Raw genomic sequence first — 27,067 nt, 5'->3', positions numbered from 1 at the left:
GCTCATCATATTGGTTGCATAAAATAGGCAAACTTGAATTTAAATGAACACTGAGCATAGAACCAAACTGTAGAATTGTAAAAAACCAAGCGGTGCATGCTGCGCAAGTCAGTGTTGCTTGTAGGCAAGGTGTCAAGATCTCTCCATAACCTATAGGGGACCTAATGATAACGCATGAGGCTAAAAGACAAGACTGAAGATAACCAAGCTTGTTTAGGACCCTGGAGAGACTTAACTTTTAATCTGTTAGGTGACATGTGACCAGGTGAAACTAATTATATAAGTAGCATGTTTAGGGTGGTGGTGGCTATAGTATTTGGGCAAAGTGTAGATTTTATGTTAGTAGTGGGGCCTCCTTTTGGTAATCTTCTTTTGAGATATGTCATGGGCAATGAAGGGGTATGTATCCTGTGTTTGTTCTCCTTTTTTTTCTTTTTTTTTCTTTTTTTTTTTTTTTTTTACATGTTTTTTTCCCCCATGATTTTAGGTATGTAACTTTTTTTTTTTCTTACAGGCTCCATCTAATTTTCATTGCTTTGGTTCTTTGGAGAGATACAAGTGGATTCGGAGGTAGGCTTTTAAAATGAACTTTTAAATCTAAAATATTTGCATGTATAGTTGCAAATCTATAATCTAAAATTGGATTTATCCCTCACAGTGTGGAATACAACCTCTGTTGTTGATTGGCAAGCTGGACGTTCTAATGCAGCATGGAACCAAAATTTTCACTTCGCTACGCCTGTTCAAGCTTTGGAGCTACTGTCCAGAAAAAGTGCAAACGGAAATGTTGACGGAGGAAATTCTAGTAGTTTCAGTTATACTTCAGAAGTCCAAACTGCTCAACAGGATTCTAGTTTTGTTCAGTCTTCTGGTGGTGCTGCTCAAGGTAAACCTGTACTAAATGCTCAAGGTCAAGCAACTCCCATGGTTCAACCGCAGGACAACTTGATGACTCAGTCCTCAAGGCTCTATTGGTTTGAATCTCTCAAGCCTGAAAACTGTGGCACTTTGCTCTCTCAATCTTGGCCTCAAAAAGGTCAGAATAACGGTGGATTCCAAAGACCATCCAGGTTCCAGTTTGGGGGCACTGCAAACCAGACATCTGGATCCCAGACCCAGTCGTCATACCAGCCTAGCACCACAACACAGGTTCAGTCTATTGCCCAGCCTGAGTCTTTCGGAGCTTCAGCTTCATATCCAAGTCAAACCTCTGGCATGTACTCTGTTGTACAGGGTCCTCTGATTGCATCCTCTTCCCAAATGCCTGGGTTCCACATCCAGTCATCATACCAGCCTGGCACCACAACACAGGTTCAGACAGGCCAGTCTGCGTCTACATCTCAGGCTCAGTCCTCTGGTGCGTCAACGTTGTATCGAGGGATTAGCTCTGGCAGGTATCTGACTTCACTGGGTCATATAATTCCATCCTCCTCCCAGTCTGTGGTCACTACAAACCAGACATCTGGATCCCAGACCCAGTCATCATACCAGCCTGGCACCACAACACTGCTTCAGACAGGCCAGTCTGCTTCTACATCTCAGGCTCTTGGCAGCCATGGAGCTGCACCTTCAGGACATGCTAAATGGTACACCATTGTACAAGGTCAGACAATTCCATCTTCTCAAGCCTCTGGATCCCAGACCCAGTCATCATACCAGCCTGGCACCACAACACAGGTTCAGACAGTCCAGTCTGCTTCTACATCTCAGGCTCAGTCCTCTGGTGCATCAACATTGTATCCAGGGATTAGGAGGAATGTGACTTCTCTGGGTCATGGCTTTCCATACTCAACCCAGTCTGTGGTGACCGCAAACCAGACATCTGGATCCCCGACCCAGTCATCATACCAGCCTAGCACTACAACACTCCTTCAGACAGGCAGGCCTGTTCTTCCTCAGAGTCAGCCTTCGGGAGCTTCTGCTTCATATCCAAGTCAAACCTCTGGCGTGTACAATATTGCACAGCGTCCATTGACTGCAAACCTTTCCGAAATACCTGGGTTCCACATCCAGTCATCATACCAGCCTGGCACTACAACACTGCTTCAGACAGGCCAGTCTGCGTCTACATCTCAGGCTCAGTCCTCTGGTGCATCAACATTGTATCAAGGAATTAGGAGGAATGTGACTTCTCTGGGTCATGGCTTTCCATACTCAACCCAGTCTGTGGTGACTGCAAACCAGACATCTGGATCCCAGACCCAGTCATCATACCAGCCTGGCACTACAACACTTCTTCAGACAGGCCAGTCTGCTCCTACATCTCAGGCTCAGTCCTCTGGTGCATCAACATTGTATCAAGGAATTAGGAGGAATGTGACTTCTCTGGGTCATGGCTTTCCATACTCAACCCAGTCTGTGGTGACTGCAAACCAGACATCTGGATCCCAGACCCAGTCATCATACCAGCCTGGCACCACAACACTGCTTCAGACAGGCCAGTCTGCTTCTACATCTCAGGCTCTTGGCAGCCATGGAGCTGCACCTTCAGGACATGCTAAATGGTACACCATTGTACAAGGTCAGACAATTCCATCTTCTCAAGCGTCTGGATCCCAGACCCAGTCATCATACCAGCCTAGCACTACAACACTGCTTCAGACAGGCCAGCCTGTTCTTCCTCAGAGTCAGCCTTCGGGAGCTTCTGCTCCATATCCAAGTCAAACCTCTGGCGTGTACAATATTGCACAGCGTCCATTGACTGCAACCCTTTCCGAAATACCTGGGTTCCACATCCAGTCATCATACCAGGCTGGCACTACAACACTGCTTCAGACAGGCCAGTCTGCGTCTACATCTCAGGCTCAGTCCTCTGGCGCATCAACGTTGTATCAAGGGATTAGCTCTGGCAGGTATCTGACGTCACTGGGTCATATAATTCCTTCCTCCTCCCAGTCTGTGGTCACTACAAACCAGACATCTGGATCCCAGACCCAGTCATCATACCAGCCTGGCACTACAACACTGCTTCAGACAGCCCAGTCTGCTCCTACATCTCAGGCTCAGTCCTCTGGTGCATCAACATTGTATCAAGGAATTAGGAGGAATGTGACTTCTCTGGGTCATGGCTTTCCATACTCAACCCAGTCTGTGGTGACTGCAAACCAGACATCTGGAGCCCAGACCCAGTCATCATACCAGCCTGGCACCACAACACTGCTTCAGACAGGCCAGTCTGCTTCTACATCTCAGGCTCTTGGCAGCCATGGAGCTGCACCTTCAGGACATGCTAAATGGTACACCATTGTACAAGGTCAGACAATTCCATCTTCTCAAGCCTCTGGATCCCAGACCCAGTCATCATACCAGCCTAGCACTACAACACTCCTTCAGACAGGCCAGCCTGTTCTTCCTCAGAGTCAGCCTTCGGGAGCTTCTGCTTCATATCCAAGTCAAACCTCTGGCGTGTACAATATTGCACAGCGTCCATTGACTGCAACCCTTTCCGAAATACCTGGGTTCCACATCCAGTCATCATACCAGCCTGGCACTACAACACTGCTTCAGACAGGCCAGTCTGCGTCTACATCTCAGGCTCAGTCCTCTGGCGCATCAACATTGTATCAAGGAATTAGGAGGAATGTGACATCTCTGGGTCATGGCTTTCCATACTCAACCCAGTCTGTGGTGACTGCAAACCAGACATCTGGATCCCAGACCCAGTCATCATACCAGCCTAGCACTACAACACTCCTTCAGACAGGCCAGCCTGTTCTTCCTCAGAGTCAGCCTTCGGGAGCTTCTGCTTCATATCCAAGTCAAACCTCTGGCGTGTACAATATTGCACAGCGTCCATTGACTGCAACCCTTTCCGAAATACCTGGGTTCCACATCCAGTCATCATACCAGCCTGGCACTACAACACTGCTTCAGACAGGCCAGTCTGCGTCTACATCTCAGGCTCAGTCCTCTGGCGCATCAACATTGTATCAAGGAATTAGGAGGAATGTGACTTCTCTGGGTCATGGCTTTCCATACTCAACCCAGTCTGTGGTGACTGCAAACCAGACATCTGGATCCCAGACCCAGTCATCATACCAGCCTGGCACCACAACACTGCTTCAGACAGGCCTGTCTGCTTCTACATCTCAGGCTCAGTCCTCTGGTGCCTCAACATTCTATCAAGGGATTAGCTCTGGCAGGTATCTGACTTCACTGGGTCAGAGCATTCCATCCTCCTCCCACTCTGTGGTCACTACAAACAAAATCTCTGGATTGCAGGACCAGTCATTTCAGCCTGACACCACAACAAATGCTTTGGTGGGTCAGTCTGCTTCTACATCTTTGGCTCACGGCAACTTTCAGGCTCCAAATTGGCATACGATAACTCCTCCTAGATTCCATAATTTGCTACGGAACGTGTCGGTTTCTCAATCTCTGAGCTCTGATCCCCAAACAAGAACAATCAACAATATTTTGCCGTTTCTGAACCAAAGTGCTGGGACTTCTGCCATGTCTCAGAATAATGTACAGACCCCAGCATTTCACACATCTACACACTTCTCACCTGTCCCACAAACTGTTGCCACTCCCCCAGTCTCTCTACCCAAGCCTTGCCGACAGACACAATGCTCAATGGTGGAGAGTGCAATTGCCTCTATAGCATCCAGCCAAACCTCTCCTCGTGTTGCCACATCATCTCAAGGCACAGGCTCTTTTGCTGCTGTACCCATTCCAGGTACCTCACAGAATTTTGCAGGCATTGATTTCCAGGGTACATTGCCAGTACATGACCAGTACAGCTCGGTGTGTAACTTTCCATTTGGTTTCTGCAATTCTCCTCAAGGAGCTGCAAACAACAAATTTGTTCGAAGCCAGAGTGTACAGACACACAACCTGTGAACCAAGAATTCATGGGACACTTTCTGGAATCAGTGCCTCATCAGCATTCTGTGTTCCACAAAGCTTTTCCAATACACCTGAAATTGTGAGCTCAGCCACTTACAGCTCCCCCCCCCCCCCCCCCCCCCCCCCCATTTCACAACACCAGGCCCTCCTGACAATCTCAACTGTAAGATTAACTACTGAGTGCTTTGATCGCTGACTGAATATATGCTCATTTGTGGTGCTTTTTATTGTTTGCCTGAATTTTTGTTGCAATAAAAGGAGAATGCACATTTTGACTTGGCTGTGTTTCCTCAAATGAAATTCTCACTTGATGGGTAATGAATTTAGTCTGTATTTGGAGTCTTTTCAATCTATAGCATTTGATCATGCTTATTTTCACTAAAACCTTTTTATGGTCACAGACTAATCTCACTTTCCTCAGTGGTTTGAATAATGAAGTAATAAATAATTCATTAGCAGTGCGTATAGAACACTTGCCAGTATCTTGCCTTTGGTCAGTCCTTGTCTTTGTTCAAGGCTCACTCAGATTTTGAGCAGTGAAGTATTTGCAGAAAGTGTAGCTAGTTTTCAACACTGTTTATGCAATTCTGGCCAAAATGGTTTGAAACTTTTGTGTTAATTTTCATAGCTCTTGCTCTTGAAATATGCTTTGACTAAACTCTCAGGTTTGTATTCTCCTAGCATGACTGCAGTGAACTCTGTGAAAAGAAATGTCCCTTTAGCAGGAGACTGTATTTTAAAGAATTTTAGTAAAATCCAAATAAGTTTGAAACCCTTTCCAATAAAAGATCTGTAAACAATGTCTTCCATGCTTGTTCAATGAACCATGAACAATTATTGCACCTGCTCTTGTGGAAGAGTCGTTAGGACACTAACTGTTTATAGGTGGTCACGGTTACAATAACGTGGGACATTAAAGGGGTCTTTCTACTGACTCTGAAAAACACCAGAAGAAAGATGCCTAGGGTGCCTGCTCGCCTGTGTGAACATGCCATAGGCATCCTGCAGGGTGGCCTGAGGACTGCAGATGTGGCCAGATCAATAATCTGCAATGTCTTGTAATGTAAGATGCCTAAGGCAATGCTACAGGAAGGGCAGCCGATTGTCCTTGCAGTGCAAACCACACGTGACCGTGTGTTTCCCCTTTTACTGATTTTTGTTAAAGGAGACCTATTTTGAGACTTTTTACCAGATGTTTCACAAAGCAGTCTGGTGTAAAACGACGTGCACAAACATACATGAATTTAGGTATTTTGGGGGCATATTTCCTTCAAAAATACAACTTCTCCACTGCGTCTTCAGTGGCTCTATTGCCGGGAGTACATGAAGACTCTTATGTTCAATCTTACAGCCAACAACAGAACACTTACAACGCTTACGAAGCTGAGACATGTGTGGAAAGCATGGTGGATTGTGTGCAGCTCACTCAGGGGAGGATCTATGGTAATAGGGCGGGGCTTGTTCCAACATGACATCACGTTAGGGAGCAAATGAAATCGACTCATTTTGAGACACTGTTTATGATTTATTGGGAATATATCAAAGGAGTGGGTGGATTTTTACCATTGTAGGGTGGTTGTGTACACACTCTGCCGACACAGAGTTATGTTCAAACACCATTTAAAAGTGAATTTTGCATAATAGTTCCCCTTTAATGTCTCATGTAACAAAACTTGCAAAGAGCTCTGTCCTGAAAACAATTCCATGTGTGTGTGTGTGTGTGTGTGTGTGTGTGTGTGTGTGTGTGATATATGTACAAGAAGCTTATTGAAATTCCACCTAAGCAGAATCTGTGTCATGCTTGGTATATATGTATACTGATGCTTTAGAGGTGCACCTTTATTTTGCTGCTGTTGATTTTCTCATGTTTTATGAATTCTGTGGTTTATACCCAGTATTGCTTTGCATTAAAGACATCTTAAAATTGTACATGTTCATGTCTCTCTTCATTGATGAAGGCTCAGATTCAAAAATAGTTGCAAATAATTAGCTGCTTCTTCATTGTAACTATAGAGTCATGTCTTTGCTACATCACATATGATGGCTCATCATATTGGTTGCATAAAATAGGCAAACTTGAATTTAAATGAACACTGAGCATAGAACCAAACTGTAGAATTGTAAAAAACCAAGCGGTGCATGCTGCGCAAATCAGTGTTGCTTGTAGGCAAGGTGTCAAGATCTCTCCATAACCTATAGGGGACCTAATGATAACGCATGAGGCTAAAAGACAAGACTGAAGATAACCAAGCTTGTTTAGGACCCTGGAGAGACTTAACTTTTAATCTGTTAGGTGACATGTGACCAGGTGAAACTAATTATATAAGTAGCATGTTTAGGGTGGTGGTGGCTATAGTATTTGGGCAAAGTGTAGATTTTATGTTAGTAGTGGGGCCTCCTTTTGGTAATCTTCTTTTGAGATATGTCATGGGCAATGAAGGGGTATGTATCCTGTGTTTGTTCTCCTTTTTTTTCTTTTTTTTTCTTTTTTCTTTTTCTTTTTTTTTTAACATGTTTTTTTCCCCCATGATTTTAGGTATGTAACTTTTTTTTTTTTTTCTTACAGGCTCCATCTAATTTTCATTGCTTTGGTTCTTTGGAGAGATACAAGTGGATTCGGAGGTAGGCTTTTAAAATGAACTTTTAAATCTAAAATATTTGCATGTATAGTTGCAAATCTATAATCTAAAATTGGATTTATCCCTCACAGTGTGGAATACAACCTCTGTTGTTGATTGGCAAGCTGGACGTTCTAATGCAACATGGAACCAAAATTTTCACTTCGCTACGCCTGTTCAAGCTTTGGAGCTACTGTCCAGAAAAAGTGCAAATGGAAATGTTGACGGAGGAAATTCTAGTAGTTTCAGTTATACTTCAGAAGTCCAAACTGCTCAACAGGATTCTAGTTTTGTTCAGTCTTCTGGTGGTGCTGCTCAAGGTAAACCTGTACTAAATGCTCAAGGTCAAGCAACTCCCATGGTTCAACCGCAGGACAACTTGATGATGACTCAGTCCTCAAGGCTCTATTGGTTTGAATCTCTCAAGCCTGAAAACTGTGGCACTTTGCTCTCTCAATCTTGGCCTCAAAAAGGTCAGAATAACGGTGGATTCCAAAGACCTTCCAGGTTCCAGTTTGGAGGCACTGCAAACCAGACATCTGGATCCCAGACCCAGTCGTCATACCAGCCTAGCACCACAACACAGGTTCAGACAGGCGAGTCTATTGCCCAGCCTGAGTCTTTCGGAGCTTCAGCTTCATATCCAAGTCAAACCTCTGGCATGTACTCTGTTGTACAGGGTCCTCTGATTGCATCCTCTTCCCAAATGCCTGGGTTCCACATCCAGTCATCATACCAGCCTGGCACCACAACACAGGTTCAGACAGGCCAGTCTGCGTCTACATCTCAGGCTCAGTCCTCTGGTGCGTCAACGTTGTATCAAGGGATTAGCTCTGGCAGGTATCTGACTTCACTGGGTCATATAATTCCATCCTCCTCCCAGTCTGTGGTCACTACAAACCAGACATCTGGATCCCAGACCCAGTCATCATACCAGCCTGGCACCACAACACTGCTTCAGACAGGCCAGTCTGCTTCTACATCTCAGGCTCTTGGCAGCCATGGAGCTGCACCTTCAGGACATGCTAAATGGTACACCATTGTACAAGGTCAGACAATTCCATCTTCTCAAGCGTCTGGATCCCAGACCCAGTCATCATACCAGCCTAGCACTACAACGCTCCTTCAGACAGGCCAGCCTGTTCTTCCTCAGAGTCAGCCTTCGGGAGCTTCTGCTTCATATCCAAGTCAAACCTCTGTCGTGTACAATATTGCACAGCGTCCATTGACTGCAACCCTTTCCGAAATACCTGGGTTCCACATCCAGTCATCATACCAGCCTGGCACTACAACACTGCTTCAGACAGGCCAGTCTGCGTCTACATCTCAGGCTCAGTCCTCTGGTGCATCAACATTGTATCAAGGAATTAGGAGGAATGTGACTTCTCTGGGTCATGGCTTTCCATACTCAACCCAGTCTGTGGTGACTGCAAACCAGACATCTGGATCCCACATCCAGTCATCATACCAGCCTGGCACTACAACACTGCTTCAGACAGGCCAGTCTACTCCTACATCTCAGGCTCAGTCCTCTGGTGCATCAACATTGTATCAAGGAATTAGGAGGAATGTGACTTCTCTGGGTCATGGCTTTCCATACTCAACCCAGTCTGTGGTGACTGCAAACCAGACATCTGGATCCCAGACCCAGTCATCATACCAGCCTGGCACCACAACACTGCTTCAGACAGGCCAGTCTGCTTCTACATCTCAGGCTCTTGGCAGCCATGGAGCTGCACCTTCAGGACATGCTAAATGGTACACCATTGTACAAGGTCAGACAATTCCATCTTCTCAAGCGTCTGGATCCCAGACCCAGTCATCATACCAGCCTAGCACTACAACACTGCTTCAGACAGGCCAGCCTGTTCTTCCTCAGAGTCAGCCTGCGGGAGCTTCTGCTCCATATCCAAGTCAAACCTCTGGCGTGTACAATATTGCACAGCGTCCATTGACTGTAACCCTTTCCGAAATACCTGGGTTCCACATCCAGTCATCATACCAGCCTGGCACCACAACACAGGTTCAGACAGGCCAGTCTGCGTCTACATCTCAGGCTCAGTCCTCTGGTGCGTCAACGTTGTATCAAGGGATTAGCTCTGGCAGGTATCTGACTTCACTGGGTCATATAATTCCATCCTCCTCCCAGTCTGTGGTCACTACAAACCAGACATCTGGATCCCAGACCCAGTCATCATACCAGCCTGGCACCACAACACTGCTTCAGACAGGCCAGTCTGCTTCTACATCTCAGGCTCTTGGCAGCCATGGAGCTGCACCTTCAGGACATGCTAAATGGTACACCATTGTACAAGGACAGACAATTCCATCTTCTCAAGCCTCTGGATCCCAGACCCAGTCATCATACCAGCCTGGCACCACAACACAGGTTCAGACAGGCCAGTCTGCTTCTACATCTCAGGCTCAGTCCTCTGGTGCATCAACATTGTATCCAGGGATTAGGAGGAATGTGACTTCTCTGGGTCATGGCTTTCCATACTCAACCCAGTCTGTGGTGACCGCAAACCAGACATCTGGATCCCAGACCCAGTCATCATACCAGCCTAGCACTACAACACTCCTTCAGACAGGCAGGCCTGTTCTTCCTCAGAGTCAGCCTTCGGGAGCTTCTGCTTCATATCCAAGTCAAACCTCTGGCGTGTACAATATTGCACAGCGTCCATTGACTGCAACCCTTTCCGAAATACCTGGGTTCCACATCCAGTCATCATACCAGCCTGGCACCACAACACAGGTTCAGACAGGCCAGTCTGCGTCTACATCTCAGGCTCAGTCCTCTGGTGCGTCAACGTTGTATCAAGGGATTAGCTCTGGCAGGTATCTGACTTCACTGGGTCATATAATTCCATCCTCCTCCCAGTCTGTGGTCACTACAAACCAGACATCTGGATCCCAGACCCAGTCATCATACCAGCCTGGCACCACAACACTGCTTCAGACAGGCCAGTCTGCTCCTACATCTCAGGCTCAGTCCTCTGGTGCATCAACATTGTATCAAGGAATTAGGAGGAATGTGACTTCTCTGGGTCATGGCTTTCCATACTCAACCCAGTCTGTGGTGACCGCAAACCAGACATCTGGATCCCAGACCCAGTCATCATACCAGCCTAGCACTACAACACTCCTTCAGACAGGCAGGCCTGTTCTTCCTCAGAGTCAGCCTTCGGGAGCTTCTGCTTCATATCCAAGTCAAACCTCTGGCGTGTACAATATTGCACAGCGTCCATTGACAGCAACCCTTTCCGAAATACCTGGGTTCCACATCCAGTCATCATACCAGCCGGGCACTACAACACTGCTTCAGACAGGCCAGTCTGCGTCTACATCTCAGGCTCAGTCCTCTGGTGCATCAACATTGTATCAAGGAATTAGGAGGAATGTGACTTCTCTGGGTCATGGCTTTCCATACTCAACCCAGTCTGTGGTGACTGCAAACCAGACATCTGGATCCCAGACCCAGTCATCATACCAGCCTGGCACCACAACACTGCTTCAGACAGGCCAGTCTGCTTCTACATCCCAGGCTCTTGGCAGCCATGGAGCTGCACCTTCAGGACATGCTAAATGGTACACCATTGTACAAGGTCAGACAATTCCATCTTCTCAAGCGTCTGGATCCCAGACCCAGTCATCATACCAGCCTAGCACTACAACACTGCTTCAGACAGGCCAGCCTGTTCTTCCTCAGAGTCAGCCTTCGGGAGCTTCTGCTCCATATCCAAGTCAAACCTCTGGCGTGTACAATATTGCACAGCGTCCATTGACTGCAACCCTTTCCGAAATACCTGGGTTCCACATCCAGTCATCATACCAGCCTGGCACTACAACACTGCTTCAGACAGGCCAGTCTGCGTCTACATCTCAGGCTCAGTCCTCTGGTGCATCAACATTGTATCAAGGAATTAGGAGGAATGTGACTTCTCTGGGTCATGGCTTTCCATACTCAACCCAGTCTGTGGTGACTGCAAACCAGACATCTGGATCCCAGACCCAGTCATCATACCAGCCTGGCACCACAACACTGCTTCAGACAGGCCAGTCTGCTTCTACATCTCAGGCTCTTGGCAGCCATGGAGCTGCACCTTCAGGACATGCTAAATGGTACACCATTGTACAAGGTCAGACAATTCCATCTTCTCAAGCGTCTGGATCCCAGACCCAGTCATCATACCAGCCTAGCACTACAACACTGCTTCAGACAGGCCAGCCTGTTCTTCCTCAGAGTCAGCCTTCGGGAGCTTCTGCTCCATATCCAAGTCAAACCTCTGGCGTGTACAATATTGCACAGCGTCCATTGACTGCAACCCTTTCCGAAATACCTGGGTTCCACATCCAGTCATCATACCAGCCTGGCACTACAACACTGCTTCAGACAGGCCAGTCTGCGTCTACATCTCAGGCTCAGTCCTCTGGCGCATCAACATTGTATCAAGGAATTAGGAGGAATGTGACTTCTCTGGGTCATGGCTTTCCATACTCAACCCAGTCTGTGGTGACTGCAAACCAGACATCTGGATCCCAGACCCAGTCATCATACCAGCCTGGCACCACAACACTGCTTCAGACAGGCCTGTCTGCTTCTACATCTCAGGCTCAGTCCTCTGGTGCCTCAACATTCTATCAAGGGATTAGCTCTGGCAGGTATCTGACTTCACTGGGTCAGAGCATTCCATCCTCCTCCCACTCTGTGGTCACTACAAACAAAATCTCTGGATTGCAGGACCAGTCATTTCAGCCTGACACCACAACAAATGCTTTGGTGGGTCAGTCTGCTTCTACATCTTTGGCTCACGGCAACTTTCAGGCTCCAAATTGGCATACGATAACTCCTCCTAGATTCCATAATTTGCTACGGAACGTGTCGGTTTCTCAATCTCTGAGCTCTGATCCCCAAACAAGAACAATCAACAATATTTTGCCGTTTCTGAACCAAAGTGCTGGGACTTCTGCCATGTCTCAGAATAATGTACAGACCCCAGCATTTCACACATCTACACACTTCTCACCTGTCCCACAAACTGTTGCCACTCCCCCAGTCTCTCTACCCAAGCCTTGCCGACAGACACAATGCTCAATGGTGGAGAGTGCAATTGCCTCTATAGCATCCAGCCAAACCTCTCCTCGTGTTGCCACATCATCTCAAGGCACAGGCTCTTTTGCTGCTGTACCCATTCCAGGTACCTCACAGAATTTTGCAGGCATTGATTTCCAGGGTACATTGCCAGTACATGACCAGTACAGCTCGGTGTGTAACTTTCCATTTGGTTTCTGCAATTCTCCTCAAGGAGCTGCAAACAACAAATTTGTTCGAAGCCAGAGTGTACAGACACACAACCTGTGAACCAAGAATTCATGGGACACTTTCTGGAATCAGTGCCTCATCAGCATTCTGTGTTCCACAAAGCTTTTCCAATACACCTGAAATTGTGAGCTCAGCCACTTACAGCTCCCCCCCATTTCCCAACACCAGGCCCTCCTGACAATCTCAACTGTAAGATTAACTACTGAGTGCTTTGATCGCTGACTGAATATGCTCATTTGTGGTGCTTTTTATTGTTTGCCTGAATTTTTGTTGCAATAAAAGGAGAATGCACATTTTGACTTGGCTGTGTTTCCTCAAATGAAATTCTCACTTGATGGGTAATGAATTTAGTCTGTATTTGGAGTCTTTTCAATCTATAGCATTTGATCATGCTTATTTTCACTAAAACCTTTTTATGGTCACAGACTAATCTCACTTTCCTCAGTGGTTTGAATAATGAAGTAATAAATAATTCATTAGCAGTGCGTATAGAACACTTGCCAGTATCTTGCCTTTGGTCAGTCCTTGTCTTTGTTCAAGGCTCACTCAGATTTTGAGCAGTGAAGTATTTGCAGAAAGTGTAGCTAGTTTTCAACACTGTTTATGCAATTCTGGCCAAAATGGTTTGAAACTTTTGTGTTAATTTTCATAGCTCTTGCTCTTGAAATATGCTTTGACTAAACTCTCAGGTTTGTATTCTCCTAGCATGACTGCAGTGAACTCTGTGAAAAGAAATGTCCCTTTAGCAGGAGACTGTATTTTAAAGAATTTTAGTAAAATCCAAATAAGTTTGAAACCCTTTCCAATAAAAGATCTGTAAACAATGTCTTCCATGCTTGTTCAATGAACCATGAACAATTATTGCACCTGCTCTTGTGGAAGAGTCGTTAGGACACTAACTGTTTATAGGTGGTCACGGTTACAATAACGTGGGACATTAAAGGGGTCTTTCTACTGACTCTGAAAAACACCAGAAGAAAGATGCCTAGGGTGCCTGCTCGCCTGTGTGAACATGCCATAGGCATCCTGCAGGGTGGCCTGAGGACTGCAGATGTGGCCAGATCAATAATCTGCAATGTCTTGTAATGTAAGATGCCTAAGGCAATGCTACAGGAAGGGCAGCCGATTGTCCTTGCAGTGCAAACCACACGTGACCGTGTGTTTCCCCTTTTACTGATTTTTGTTAAAGGAGACCTATTTTGAGACTTTTTACCAGATGTTTCACAAAGCAGTCTGGTGTAAAACGACGTGCACAAACATACACGAATTTAGGTATTTTGGGGGCATATTTCCTTCAAAAATACAACTTCTCCACTGCGTCTTCAGTGGCTCTATTGCCGGGAGTACATGAAGACTCTTATGTTCAATCTTACAGCCAACAACAGAACACTTACAACGCTTACGAAGCTGAGACATGTGTGGAAAGCATGGTGGATTGTGTGCAGCTCACTCAGGGGAGGATCTATGGTAATAGGGCGGGGCTTGTTCCAACATGACATCACGTTAGGGAGCAAATGAAATCGACTCATTTTGAGACACTGTTTATGATTTATTGGGAATATATCAAAGGAGTGGGTGGATTTTTACCATTGTAGGGTGGTTGTGTACACACTCTGCCGACACAGAGTTATGTTCAAACACCATTTAAAAGTGAATTTTGCATAATAGTTCCCCTTTAATGTCTCATGTAACAAAACTTGCAAAGAGCTCTGTCCTGAAAACAATTCCATGTGTGTGTGTGTGTGTGTGTGTGTGTGTGTGTGTGTGTGTGTGTGTGTGTGTGTGATATATGTACAAGAAGCTTATTGAAATTCCACCTAAGCAGAATCTGTGTCATGCTTGGTATATATGTATACTGATGCTTTAGAGGTGCACCTTTATTTTGCTGCTGTTGATTTTCTCATGTTTTATGAATTCTGTGGTTTATACCCAGTATTGCTTTGCATTAAAGACATCTTAAAATTGTACATGTTCATGTCTCTCTTCATTGATGAAGGCTCAGATTCAAAAATAGTTGCAAATAATTAGCTGCTTCTTCATTGTAACTATAGAGTCATGTCTTTGCTACATCACATATGATGGCTCATCATATTGGTTGCATAAAATAGGCAAACTTGAATTTAAATGAACACTGAGCATAGAACCAAACTGTAGAATTGTAAAAAACCAAGCGGTGCATGCTGCGCAAATCAGTGTTGCTTGTAGGCAAGGTGTCAAGATCTCTCCATAACCTATAGGGGACCTAATGATAACGCATGAGGCTAAAAGACAAGACTGAAGATAACCAAGCTTGTTTAGGACCCTGGAGAGACTTAACTTTTAATCTGTTAGGTGACATGTGACCAGGTGAAACTAATTATATAAGTAGCATGTTTAGGGTGGTGGTGGCTATAGTATTTGGGCAAAGTGTAGATTTTATGTTAGTAGTGGGGCCTCCTTTTGGTAATCTTCTTTTGAGATATGTCATGGGCAATGAAGGGGTATGTATCCTGTGTTTGTTCTCCTTTTTTTTCTTTTTTTTTTCTTTTTTCTTTTTCTTTTTTTTTTAACATGTTTTTTTCCCCCATGATTTTAGGTATGTAACTTTTTTTTTTTTTTCTTACAGGCTCCATCTAATTTTCATTGCTTTGGTTCTTTGGAGAGATACAAGTGGATTCGGAGGTAGGCTTTTAAAATGAACTTTTAAATCTAAAATATTTGCATGTATAGTTGCAAATCTATAATCTAAAATTGGATTTATCCCTCACAGTGTGGAATACAACCTCTGTTGTTGATTGGCAAGCTGGACGTTCTAATGCAACATGGAACCAAAATTTTCACTTCGCTACGCCTGTTCAAGCTTTGGAGCTACTGTCCAGAAAAAGTGCAAATGGAAATGTTGACGGAGGAAATTCTAGTAGTTTCAGTTATACTTCAGAAGTCCAAACTGCTCAACAGGATTCTAGTTTTGTTCAGTCTTCTGGTGGTGCTGCTCAAGGTAAACCTGTACTAAATGCTCAAGGTCAAGCAACTCCCATGGTTCAACCGCAGGACAACTTGATGATGACTCAGTCCTCAAGGCTCTATTGGTTTGAATCTCTCAAGCCTGAAAACTGTGGCACTTTGCTCTCTCAATCTTGGCCTCAAAAAGGTCAGAATAACGGTGGATTCCAAAGACCTTCCAGGTTCCAGTTTGGAGGCACTGCAAACCAGACATCTGGATCCCAGACCCAGTCGTCATACCAGCCTAGCACCACAACACAGGTTCAGACAGGCGAGTCTATTGCCCAGCCTGAGTCTTTCGGAGCTTCAGCTTCATATCCAAGTCAAACCTCTGGCATGTACTCTGTTGTACAGGGTCCTCTGATTGCATCCTCTTCCCAAATGCCTGGGTTCCACATCCAGTCATCATACCAGCCTGGCACCACAACACAGGTTCAGACAGGCCAGTCTGCGTCTACATCTCAGGCTCAGTCCTCTGGTGCGTCAACGTTGTATCAAGGGATTAGCTCTGGCAGGTATCTGACTTCACTGGGTCATATAATTCCATCCTCCTCCCAGTCTGTGGTCACTACAAACCAGACATCTGGATCCCAGACCCAGTCATCATACCAGCCTGGCACCACAACACTGCTTCAGACAGGCCAGTCTGCTTCTACATCTCAGGCTCTTGGCAGCCATGGAGCTGCACCTTCAGGACATGCTAAATGGTACACCATTGTACAAGGTCAGACAATTCCATCTTCTCAAGCGTCTGGATCCCAGACCCAGTCATCATACCAGCCTAGCACTACAACGCTCCTTCAGACAGGCCAGCCTGTTCTTCCTCAGAGTCAGCCTTCGGGAGCTTCTGCTTCATATCCAAGTCAAACCTCTGGCGTGTACAATATTGCACAGCGTCCATTGACTGCAACCCTTTCCGAAATACCTGGGTTCCACATCCAGTCATCATACCAGCCTGGCACTACAACACTGCTTCAGACAGGCCAGTCTGCGTCTACATCTCAGGCTCAGTCCTCTGGTGCATCAACATTGTATCAAGGAATTAGGAGGAATGTGACTTCTCTGGGTCATGGCTTTCCATACTCAACCCAGTCTGTGGTGACTGCAAACCAGACATCTGGATCCCAGACCCAGTCATCATACCAGCCTGGCACTACAACACTGCTTCAGACAGGCCAGTCTGCTCCTACATCTCAGGCTCAGTCCTCTGGTGCGTCAACGTTGTATCAAGGGATTAGCTCTGGCAGGTATCTGACTTCACTGGGTCATATAATTCCATCCTCCTCCCAGTCTGTGGTCACTACAAACCAGACATCTGGATCCCAGACCCAGTCATCATACCAGCCTGGCACCACAACACTGCTTCAGACAGGCCAGTCTGCTCCTACATCTCAGGCTCAGTCCTCTGGTGCATCAACATTGTATCAAGGAATTAGGAGGAATGTGACTTCTCTGGTTCATGGCTTTCCATACTCAACCCAGTCTGTGGTGACCGCAAACCAGACATCTGGATCCCAGACCCAGTCATCATACCAGCCTAGCACTACAACACTCCTTCAGACAGGCAGGCCTGTTCTTCCTCAGAGTCAGCCTTCGGGAGCTTCTGCTTCATATCCAAGTCAAACCTCTGGCGTGTACAATATTGCACAGCGTCCATTGACAGCAACCCTTTCCGAAATACCTGGGTTCCACATCCAGTCATCATACCAGCCGGGCACTACAACACTGCTTCAGACAGGCCAGTCTGCGTCTACATCTCAGGCTCAGTCCTCTGGTGCATCAACATTGTATCAAGGAATTAGGAGGAATGTGACTTCTCTGGGTCATGGCTTTCCATACTCAACCCAGTCTGTGGTGACTGCAAACCAGACATCTGGATCCCAGACCCAGTCATCATACCAGCCTGGCACCACAACACTGCTTCAGACAGGCCAGTCTGCTTCTACATCCCAGGCTCTTGGCAGCCATGGAGCTGCACCTTCAGGACATGCTAAATGGTACACCATTGTACAAGGTCAGACAATTCCATCTTCTCAAGCGTCTGGATCCCAGACCCAGTCATCATACCAGCCTAGCACTACAACACTGCTTCAGACAGGCCAGCCTGTTCTTCCTCAGAGTCAGCCTTCGGGAGCTTCTGCTCCATATCCAAGTCAAACCTCTGGCGTGTACAATATTGCACAGCGTCCATTGACTGCAACCCTTTCCGAAATACCTGGGTTCCACATCCAGTCATCATACCAGCCTGGCACTACAACACTGCTTCAGACAGGCCAGTCTGCGTCTACATCTCAGGCTCAGTCCTCTGGTGCATCAACATTGTATCAAGGAATTAGGAGGAATGTGACTTCTCTGGGTCATGGCTTTCCATACTCAACCCAGTCTGTGGTGACTGCAAACCAGACATCTGGATTCCAGATCCAGTCATCATACCAGCCTGGCACTACAACACTGCTTCAGACAGGCCAGTCTGCTCCTACATCTCAGGCTCAGTCCTCTTGTGCATCAACATTGTATCAAGGAATTAGGAGGAATGTGACTTCTCTGGGTCATGGCTTTCCATACTCAACCCAGTCTGTGGTGACTGCAAACCAGACATCTGGATCCCAGACCCAGTCATCATACCAGCCTGGCACCACAACACTGCTTCAGACAGGCCAGTCTGCTTCTACATCTCAGGCTCTTGGCAGCCATGGAGCTGCACCTTCAGGACATGCTAAATGGTACACCATTGTACAAGGTCAGACAATTCCATCTTCTCAAGCGTCTGGATCCCAGACCCAGTCATCATACCAGCCTAGCACTACAACACTGCTTCAGACAGGCCAGCCTGTTCTTCCTCAGAGTCAGCCTTCGGGAGCTTCTGCTCCATATCCAAGTCAAACCTCTGGCGTGTACAATATTGCACAGCGTCCATTGACTGCAACCCTTTCCGAAATACCTGGGTTCCACATCCAGTCATCATACCAGCCTGGCACTACAACACTGCTTCAGACAGGCCAGTCTGCGTCTACATCTCAGGCTCAGTCCTCTGGCGCATCAACATTGTATCAAGGAATTAGGAGGAATGTGACTTCTCTGGGTCATGGCTTTCCATACTCAACCCAGTCTGTGGTGACTGCAAACCAGACATCTGGATCCCAGACCCAGTCATCATACCAGCCTGGCACCACAACACTGCTTCAGACAGGCCTGTCTGCTTCTACATCTCAGGCTCAGTCCTCTGGTGCCTCAACATTCTATCAAGGGATTAGCTCTGGCAGGTATCTGACTTCACTGGGTCAGAGCATTCCATCCTCCTCCCACTCTGTGGTCACTACAAACAAAATCTCTGGATTGCAGGACCAGTCATTTCAGCCTGACACCACAACAAATGCTTTGGTGGGTCAGTCTGCTTCTACATCTTTGGCTCACGGCAACTTTCAGGCTCCAAATTGGCATACGATAACTCCTCCTAGATTCCATAATTTGCTACGGAACGTGTCGGTTTCTCAATCTCTGAGCTCTGATCCCCAAACAAGAACAATCAACAATATTTTGCCGTTTCTGAACCAAAGTGCTGGGACTTCTGCCATGTCTCAGAATAATGTACAGACCCCAGCATTTCACACATCTACACACTTCTCACCTGTCCCACAAACTGTTGCCACTCCCCCAGTCTCTCTACCCAAGCCTTGCCGACAAACACAATGCTCAATGGTGGAGAGTGCAATTGCCTCTATAGCATCCAGCCAAACCTCTCCTCGTGTTGCCACATCATCTCAAGGCACAGGCTCTTTTGCTGCTGTACCCATTCCAGGTACCTCACAGAATTTTGCAGGCATTGATTTCCAGGGTACATTGCCAGTACATGACCAGTACAGCTCGGTGTGTAACTTTCCATTTGGTTTCTGCAATTCTCCTCAAGGAGCTGCAAACAACAAATTTGTTCGAAGCCAGAGTGTACAGACACACAACCTGTGAACCAAGAATTCATGGGACACTTTCTGGAATCAGTGCCTCATCAGCATTCTGTGTTCCACAAAGCTTTTCCAATACACCTGAAATTGTGAGCTCAGCCACTTACAGCTCCCCCCCCCCCCCCCCCCCCCCCATTTCACAACACCAGGCCCTCCTGACAATCTCAACTGTAAGATTAACTACTGAGTGCTTTGATCGCTGACTGAATATATGCTCATTTGTGGTGCTTTTTATTGTTTGCCTGAATTTTTGTTGCAATAAAAGGAGAATGCACATTTTGACTTGGCTGTGTTTCCTCAAATGAAATTCTCACTTGATGGGTAATGAATTTAGTCTGTATTTGGAGTCTTTTCAATCTATAGCATTTGATCATGCTTATTTTCACTAAAACCTTTTTATGGTCACAGACTAATCTCACTTTCCTCAGTGGTTTGAATAATGAAGTAATAAATAATTCATTAGCAGTGCGTATAGAACACTTGCCAGTATCTTGCCTTTGGTCAGTCCTTGTCTTTGTTCAAGGCTCACTCAGATTTTGAGCAGTGAAGTATTTGCAGAAAGTGTAGCTAGTTTTCAACACTGTTTATGCAATTCTGGCCAAAATGGTTTGAAACTTTTGTGTTAATTTTCATAGCTCTTGCTCTTGAAATATGCTTTGACTAAACTCTCAGGTTTGTATTCTCCTAGCATGACTGCAGTGAACTCTGTGAAAAGAAATGTCCCTTTAGCAGGAGACTGTATTTTAAAGAATTTTAGTAAAATCCAAATAAGTTTGAAACCCTTTCCAATAAAAGATCTGTAAACAATGTCTTCCATGCTTGTTCAATGAACCATGAACAATTATTGCACCTGCTCTTGTGGAAGAGTCGTTAGGACACTAACTGTTTATAGGTGGTCACGGTTACAATAACGTGGGACATTAAAGGGGTCTTTCTACTGACTCTGAAAAACACCAGAAGAAAGATGCCTAGGGTGCCTGCTCGCCTGTGTGAACATGCCATAGGCATCCTGCAGGGTGGCCTGAGGACTGCAGATGTGGCCAGATCAATAATCTGCAATGTCTTGTAATGTAAGATGCCTAAGGCAATGCTACAGGAAGGGCAGCCGATTGTCCTTGCAGTGCAAACCACACGTGACCGTGTGTTTCCCCTTTTACTGATTTTTGTTAAAGGAGACCTATTTTGAGACTTTTTACCAGATGTTTCACAAAGCAGTCTGGTGTAAAACGACGTGCACAAACATACACGAATTTAGGTATTTTGGGGGCATATTTCCTTCAAAAATACAACTTCTCCACTGCGTCTTCAGTGGCTCTATTGCCGGGAGTACATGAAGACTCTTATGTTCAATCTTACAGCCAACAACAGAACACTTACAACGCTTACGAAGCTGAGACATGTGTGGAAAGCATGGTGGATTGTGTGCAGCTCACTCAGGGGAGGATCTATGGTAATAGGGCGGGGCTTGTTCCAACATGACATCACGTTAGGGAGCAAATGAAATCGACTCATTTTGAGACACTGTTTATGATTTATTGGGAATATATCAAAGGAGTGGGTGGATTTTTACCATTGTAGGGTGGTTGTGTACACACTCTGCCGACACAGAGTTATGTTCAAACACCATTTAAAAGTGAATTTTGCATAATAGTTCCCCTTTAATGTCTCATGTAACAAAACTTGCAAAGAGCTCTGTCCTGAAAACAATTCCATGTGTGTGTGTGTGTGTGTGTGTGTGTGTGATATATGTACAAAAAGCTTATTGAAATTCCACCTAAGCAGAATCTGTGTCATGCTTGGTATATATGTATACTGATGCTTTAGAGGTGCACCTTTATTTTGCTGCTGTTGATTTTCTCATGTTTTATGAATTCTGTGGTTTATACCCAGTATTGCTTTGCATTAAAGACATCTTAAAATTGTACATGTTCATGTCTCTCTTCATTGATGAAGGCTCAGATTCAAAAATAGTTGCAAATAATTAGCTGCTTCTTCATTGTAACTACAGAGTCATGTCTTTGCTACATCACATAAGATGGCTCATCATATTGGTTGCATAAAATAGGCAAACTTGAATTTAAATGAACACTGAGCATAGAACCAAACTGTAGAATTGTAAAAAACCAAGCGGTGCATGCTGCGCAAGTCAGTGTTGCTTGTAGGCAAGGTGTCAAGATCTCTCCATAACCTATAGGGGACCTAATGATAACGCATGAGGCTAAAAGACAAGACTGAAGATAACCAAGCTTGTTTAGGACCCTGGAGAGACTTAACTTTTAATCTGTTAGGTGACATGTGACCAGGTGAAACTAATTATATAAGTAGCATGTTTAGGGTGGTGGTGGCTATAGTATTTGGGCAAAGTGTAGATTTTATGTTAGTAGTGGGGCCTCCTTTTGGTAATCTTCTTTTGAGATATGTCATGGGCAATGAAGGGGTATGTATCCTGTGTTTGTTCTCCTTTTTTTTCTTTTTTTTTCTTTTTTTTTTCTTTTTTCTTTTTTTTTTTTTTTTTTACATGTTTTTTTCCCCCCATGATTTTAGGTATGTAACTTTTTTTTTTTTTTTTTTCTTACAGGCTCCATCTAATTTTCATTGCTTTGGTTCTTTGGAGAGATACAAGTGGATTCGGAGGTAGGCTTTTAAAATGACCTTTTAAATCTAAAATATTTGCATGTATAGTTGCAAATCTATAATCTAAAATTGGATTTATCCCTCACAGTGTGGAATACAACCTCTGTTGTTGATTGGCAAGCTGGACGTTCTAATGCAACATGGAACCAAAATTTTCACTTCGCTACGCCTGTTCAAGCTTTGGAGCTACTGTCCAGAAAAAGTGCAAACGGAAATGTTGACGGAGGAAATTCTAGTAGTTTCAGTTATACTTCAGAAGTCCAAACTGCTCAACAGGATTCTAGTTTTGTTCAGTCTTCTGGTGGTGCTGCTCAAGGTAAACCTGTACTAAATGCTCAAGGTCAAGCAACTCCCATGGTTCAACCGCAGGACAACTTGATGACTCAGTCCTCAAGGCTCTATTGGTTTGAATCTCTCAAGCCTGAAAACTGTGGCACTTTGCTCTCTCAATCTTGGCCTCAAAAAGGTCAGAATAACGGTGGATTCCAAAGACCATCCAGGTTCCAGTTTGGGGGCACTGCAAACCAGACATCTGGATCCCAGACCCAGTCGTCATACCAGCCTAGCACCACAACACAGGTTCAGTCTATTGCCCAGCCTGAGTCTTTCGGAGCTTCAGCTTCATATCCAAGTCAAACCTCTGGCATGTACTCTGTTGTACAGGGTCCTCTGATTGCATCCTCTTCCCAAATGCCTGGGTTCCACATCCAGTCATCATACCAGCCTGGCACCACAACACAGGTTCAGACAGGCCAGTCTGCGTCTACATCTCAGGCTCAGTCCTCTGGTGCGTCAACGTTGTATCGAGGGATTAGCTCTGGCAGGTATCTGACTTCACTGGGTCATATAATTCCATCCTCCTCCCAGTCTGTGGTCAATACAAACCAGACATCTGGATCCCAGACCCAGTCATCATACCAGCCTGGCACCACAACACTGCTTCAGACAGGCCAGTCTGCTTCTACATCTCAGGCTCTTGGCAGCCATGGAGCTGCACCTTCAGGACATGCTAAATGGTACACCATTGTACAAGGTCAGACAATTCCATCTTCTCAAGCCTCTGGATCCCAGACCCAGTCATCATACCAGCCTGGCACCACAACACAGGTTCAGAAGGTCCAGTCTGCTTCTACATCTCAGGCTCAGTCCTCTGGTGCATCAACATTGTATCCAGGGATTAGGAGGAATGTGACTTCTCTGGGTCATGGCTTTCCATACTCAACCCAGTCTGTGGTGACCGCAAACCAGACATCTGGATCCCAGACCCAGTCATCATACCAGCCTAGCACTACAACACTCCTTCAGACAGGCAGGCCTGTTCTTCCTCAGAGTCAGCCTTCGGGAGCTTCTGCTTCATATCCAAGTCAAACCTCTGGCGTGTACAATATTGCACAGCGTCCATTGACTGCAACCCTTTCCGAAATACCTGGGTTCCACATCCAGTCATCATACCAGCCTGGCACTACAACACTGCTTCAGACAGGCCAGTCTGCGTCTACATCTCAGGCTCAGTCCTCTGGTGCATCAACATTGTATCAAGGAATTAGGAGGAATGTGACTTCTCTGGGTCATGGCTTTCCATACTCAACCCAGTCTGTGGTGACTGCAAACCAGACATCTGGATCCCAGACCCAGTCATCATACCAGCCTGGCACTACAACACTTCTTCAGACAGGCCAGTCTGCTCCTACATCTCAGGCTCAGTCCTCTGGTGCATCAACATTGTATCAAGGAATTAGGAGGAATGTGACTTCTCTGGGTCATGGCTTTCCATACTCAACCCAGTCTGTGGTGACTGCAAACCAGACATCTGGATCCCAGACCCAGTCATCATACCAGCCTGGCACCACAACACTGCTTCAGACAGGCCAGTCTGCTTCTACATCTCAGGCTCTTGGCAGCCATGGAGCTGCACCTTCAGGACATGCTAAATGGTACACCATTGTACAAGGTCAGACAATTCCATCTTCTCAAGCGTCTGGATCCCAGACCCAGTCATCATACCAGCCTAGCACTACAACACTGCTTCAGACAGGCCAGCCTGTTCTTCCTCAGAGTCAGCCTTCGGGAGCTTCTGCTCCATATCCAAGTCAAACCTCTGGCGTGTACAATATTGCACAGCGTCCATTGACTGCAACCCTTTCCGAAATACCTGGGTTCCACATCCAGTCATCATACCAGGCTGGCACTACAACACTGCTTCAGACAGGCCAGTCTGCGTCTACATCTCAGGCTCAGTCCTCTGGCGCATCAACGTTGTATCAAGGGATTAGCTCTGGCAGGTATCTGACGTCACTGGGTCATATAATTCCTTCCTCCTCCCAGTCTGTGGTCACTACAAACCAGACATCTGGATCCCAGACCCAGTCATCATACCAGCCTGGCACTACAACACTGCTTCAGACAGCCCAGTCTGCTCCTACATCTCAGGCTCAGTCCTCTGGTGCATCAACATTGTATCAAGGAATTAGGAGGAATGTGACTTCTCTGGGTCATGGCTTTCCATACTCAACCCAGTCTGTGGTGACTGCAAACCAGACATCTGGAGCCCAGACCCAGTCATCATACCAGCCTGGCACCACAACACTGCTTCAGACAGGCCAGTCTGCTTCTACATCTCAGGCTCTTGGCAGCCATGGAGCTGCACCTTCAGGACATGCTAAATGGTACACCATTGTACAAGGTCAGACAATTCCATCTTCTCAAGCCTCTGGATCCCAGACCCAGTCATCATACCAGCCTAGCACTACAACACTCCTTCAGACAGGCCAGCCTGTTCTTCCTCAGAGTCAGCCTTCGGGAGCTTCTGCTTCATATCCAAGTCAAACCTCTGGCGTGTACAATATTGCACAGCGTCCATTGACTGCAACCCTTTCCGAAATACCTGGGTTCCACATCCAGTCATCATACCAGCCTGGCACTACAACACTGCTTCAGACAGGCCAGTCTGCGTCTACATCTCAGGCTCAGTCCTCTGGCGCATCAACATTGTATCAAGGAATTAGGAGGAATGTGACATCTCTGGGTCATGGCTTTCCATACTCAACCCAGTCTGTGGTGACTGCAAACCAGACATCTGGATCCCAGACCCAGTCATCATACCAGCCTAGCACTACAACACTCCTTCAGACAGGCCAGCCTGTTCTTCCTCAGAGTCAGCCTTCGGGAGCTTCTGCTTCATATCCAAGTCAAACCTCTGGCGTGTACAATATTGCACAGCGTCCATTGACTGCAACCCTTTCCGAAATACCTGGGTTCCACATCCAGTCATCATACCAGCCTGGCACTACAACACTGCTTCAGACAGGCCAGTCTGCGTCTACATCTCAGGCTCAGTCCTCTGGTGCCTCAACATTCTATCAAGGGATTAGCTCTGGCAGGTATCTGACTTCACTGGGTCAGAGCATTCCATCCTCCTCCCACTCTGTGGTCACTACAAACAAAATCTCTGGATTGCAGGACCAGTCATTTCAGCCTGACACCACAACAAATGCTTTGGTGGGTCAGTCTGCTTCTACATCTTTGGCTCACGGCAACTTTCAGGCTCCAAATTGGCATACGATAACTCCTCCTAGATTCCATAATTTGCTACGGAACGTGTCGGTTTCTCAATCTCTGAGCTCTGATCCCCAAACAAGAACAATCAACAATATTTTGCCGTTTCTGAACCAAAGTGCTGGGACTTCTGCCATGTCTCAGAATAATGTACAGACCCCAGCATTTCACACATCTACACACTTCTCACCTGTCCCACAAACTGTTGCCACTCCCCCAGTCTCTCTACCCAAGCCTTGCCGACAGACACAATGCTCAATGGTGGAGAGTGCAATTGCCTCTATAGCATCCAGCCAAACCTCTCCTCGTGTTGCCACATCATCTCAAGGCACAGGCTCTTTTGCTGCTGTACCCATTCCAGGTACCTCACAGAATTTTGCAGGCATTGATTTCCAGGGTACATTGCCAGTACATGACCAGTACAGCTCGGTGTGTAACTTTCCATTTGGTTTCTGCAATTCTCCTCAAGGAGCTGCAAACAACAAATTTGTTCGAAGCCAGAGTGTACAGACACACAACCTGTGAACCAAGAATTCATGGGACACTTTCTGGAATCAGTGCCTCATCAGCATTCTGTGTTCCACAAAGCTTTTCCAATACACCTGAAATTGTGAGCTCAGCCACTTACAGCTCCCCCCCATTTCCCAACACCAGGCCCTCCTGACAATCTCAACTGTAAGATTAACTACTGAGTGCTTTGATCGCTGACTGAATATATGCTCATTTGTGGTGCTTTTTATTGTTTGCCTGAATTTTTGCTGCAATAAAAGGAGAATGCACATTTTGACTTGGCTGTGTTTCCTCAAATGAAATTCTCACTTGATGGGTAATGAATTTAGTCTGTATTTGGAGTCTTTTCAATCTATAGCATTTGATCATGCTTATTTTCACTAAAACCTTTTTATGGTCACAGACTAATCTCACTTTCCTCAGTGGTTTGAATAATGAAGTAATAAATAATTCATTAGCAGTGCGTATAGAACACTTGCCAGTATCTTGCCTTTGGTCAGTCCTTGTCTTTGTTCAAGGCTCACTCAGATTTTGAGCAGTGAAGTATTTGCAGAAAGTGTAGCTAGTTTTCAACACTGTTTATGCAATTCTGGCCAAAATGGTTTGAAACTTTTGTGTTAATTTTCATAGCTCTTGCT

General features: G+C 45.9%; 4 protein-coding genes across 4 annotated transcripts; all 4 read left to right on the top strand.

The window, feature by feature from the left end:
- Positions 1-249: 249 nt before the first annotated feature.
- On the top strand, positions 250-5,117 carry LOC128635224 (mucin-5AC-like). Its single transcript, XM_053687035.1, has 3 exons — positions 250-399; positions 515-570; positions 659-5,117. The coding sequence occupies exons 1-3, from the start codon at positions 380-382 to the stop codon at positions 4,840-4,842; spliced, it is 4,260 nt and encodes a 1,419-aa protein (XP_053543010.1). The 5' UTR covers positions 250-379; the 3' UTR covers positions 4,843-5,117.
- A 2,030-nt stretch (positions 5,118-7,147) lies between these two features.
- Positions 7,148-13,088, top strand: LOC128635243 (mucin-5AC-like). The gene is made up of 3 exons (XM_053687073.1): positions 7,148-7,290; positions 7,415-7,470; positions 7,559-13,088. Exons 1-3 carry the CDS (start codon positions 7,271-7,273, stop codon positions 12,826-12,828), a joined length of 5,346 nt encoding a protein of 1,781 aa, XP_053543048.1. The 5' UTR covers positions 7,148-7,270; the 3' UTR covers positions 12,829-13,088.
- Positions 13,089-15,121: 2,033 nt separating this feature from the next.
- On the top strand, positions 15,122-20,006 carry LOC128635220 (mucin-5AC-like). Its single transcript, XM_053687017.1, has 3 exons — positions 15,122-15,269; positions 15,395-15,450; positions 15,539-20,006. Exons 1-3 carry the CDS (start codon positions 15,250-15,252, stop codon positions 19,732-19,734), a joined length of 4,272 nt encoding a protein of 1,423 aa, XP_053542992.1. The 5' UTR covers positions 15,122-15,249; the 3' UTR covers positions 19,735-20,006.
- Positions 20,007-22,026: 2,020 nt separating this feature from the next.
- On the top strand, positions 22,027-26,700 carry LOC128635219 (mucin-5AC-like). The gene is made up of 3 exons (XM_053687016.1): positions 22,027-22,167; positions 22,309-22,364; positions 22,453-26,700. Exons 1-3 carry the CDS (start codon positions 22,148-22,150, stop codon positions 26,442-26,444), a joined length of 4,068 nt encoding a protein of 1,355 aa, XP_053542991.1. The 5' UTR covers positions 22,027-22,147; the 3' UTR covers positions 26,445-26,700.
- The last annotated feature ends 367 nt before the right edge of the window (positions 26,701-27,067 follow it).

This window comes from Ictalurus punctatus, chromosome 16, assembly GCF_001660625.3.
Source record: "Ictalurus punctatus breed USDA103 chromosome 16, Coco_2.0, whole genome shotgun sequence".
NCBI classification, from domain to species: Eukaryota; Metazoa; Chordata; class Actinopteri; order Siluriformes; family Ictaluridae; genus Ictalurus; species Ictalurus punctatus.
The sequence above is the reverse complement of the archived record's forward strand: the minus strand, read 5'-3'. Positions and strand labels throughout refer to the sequence as shown.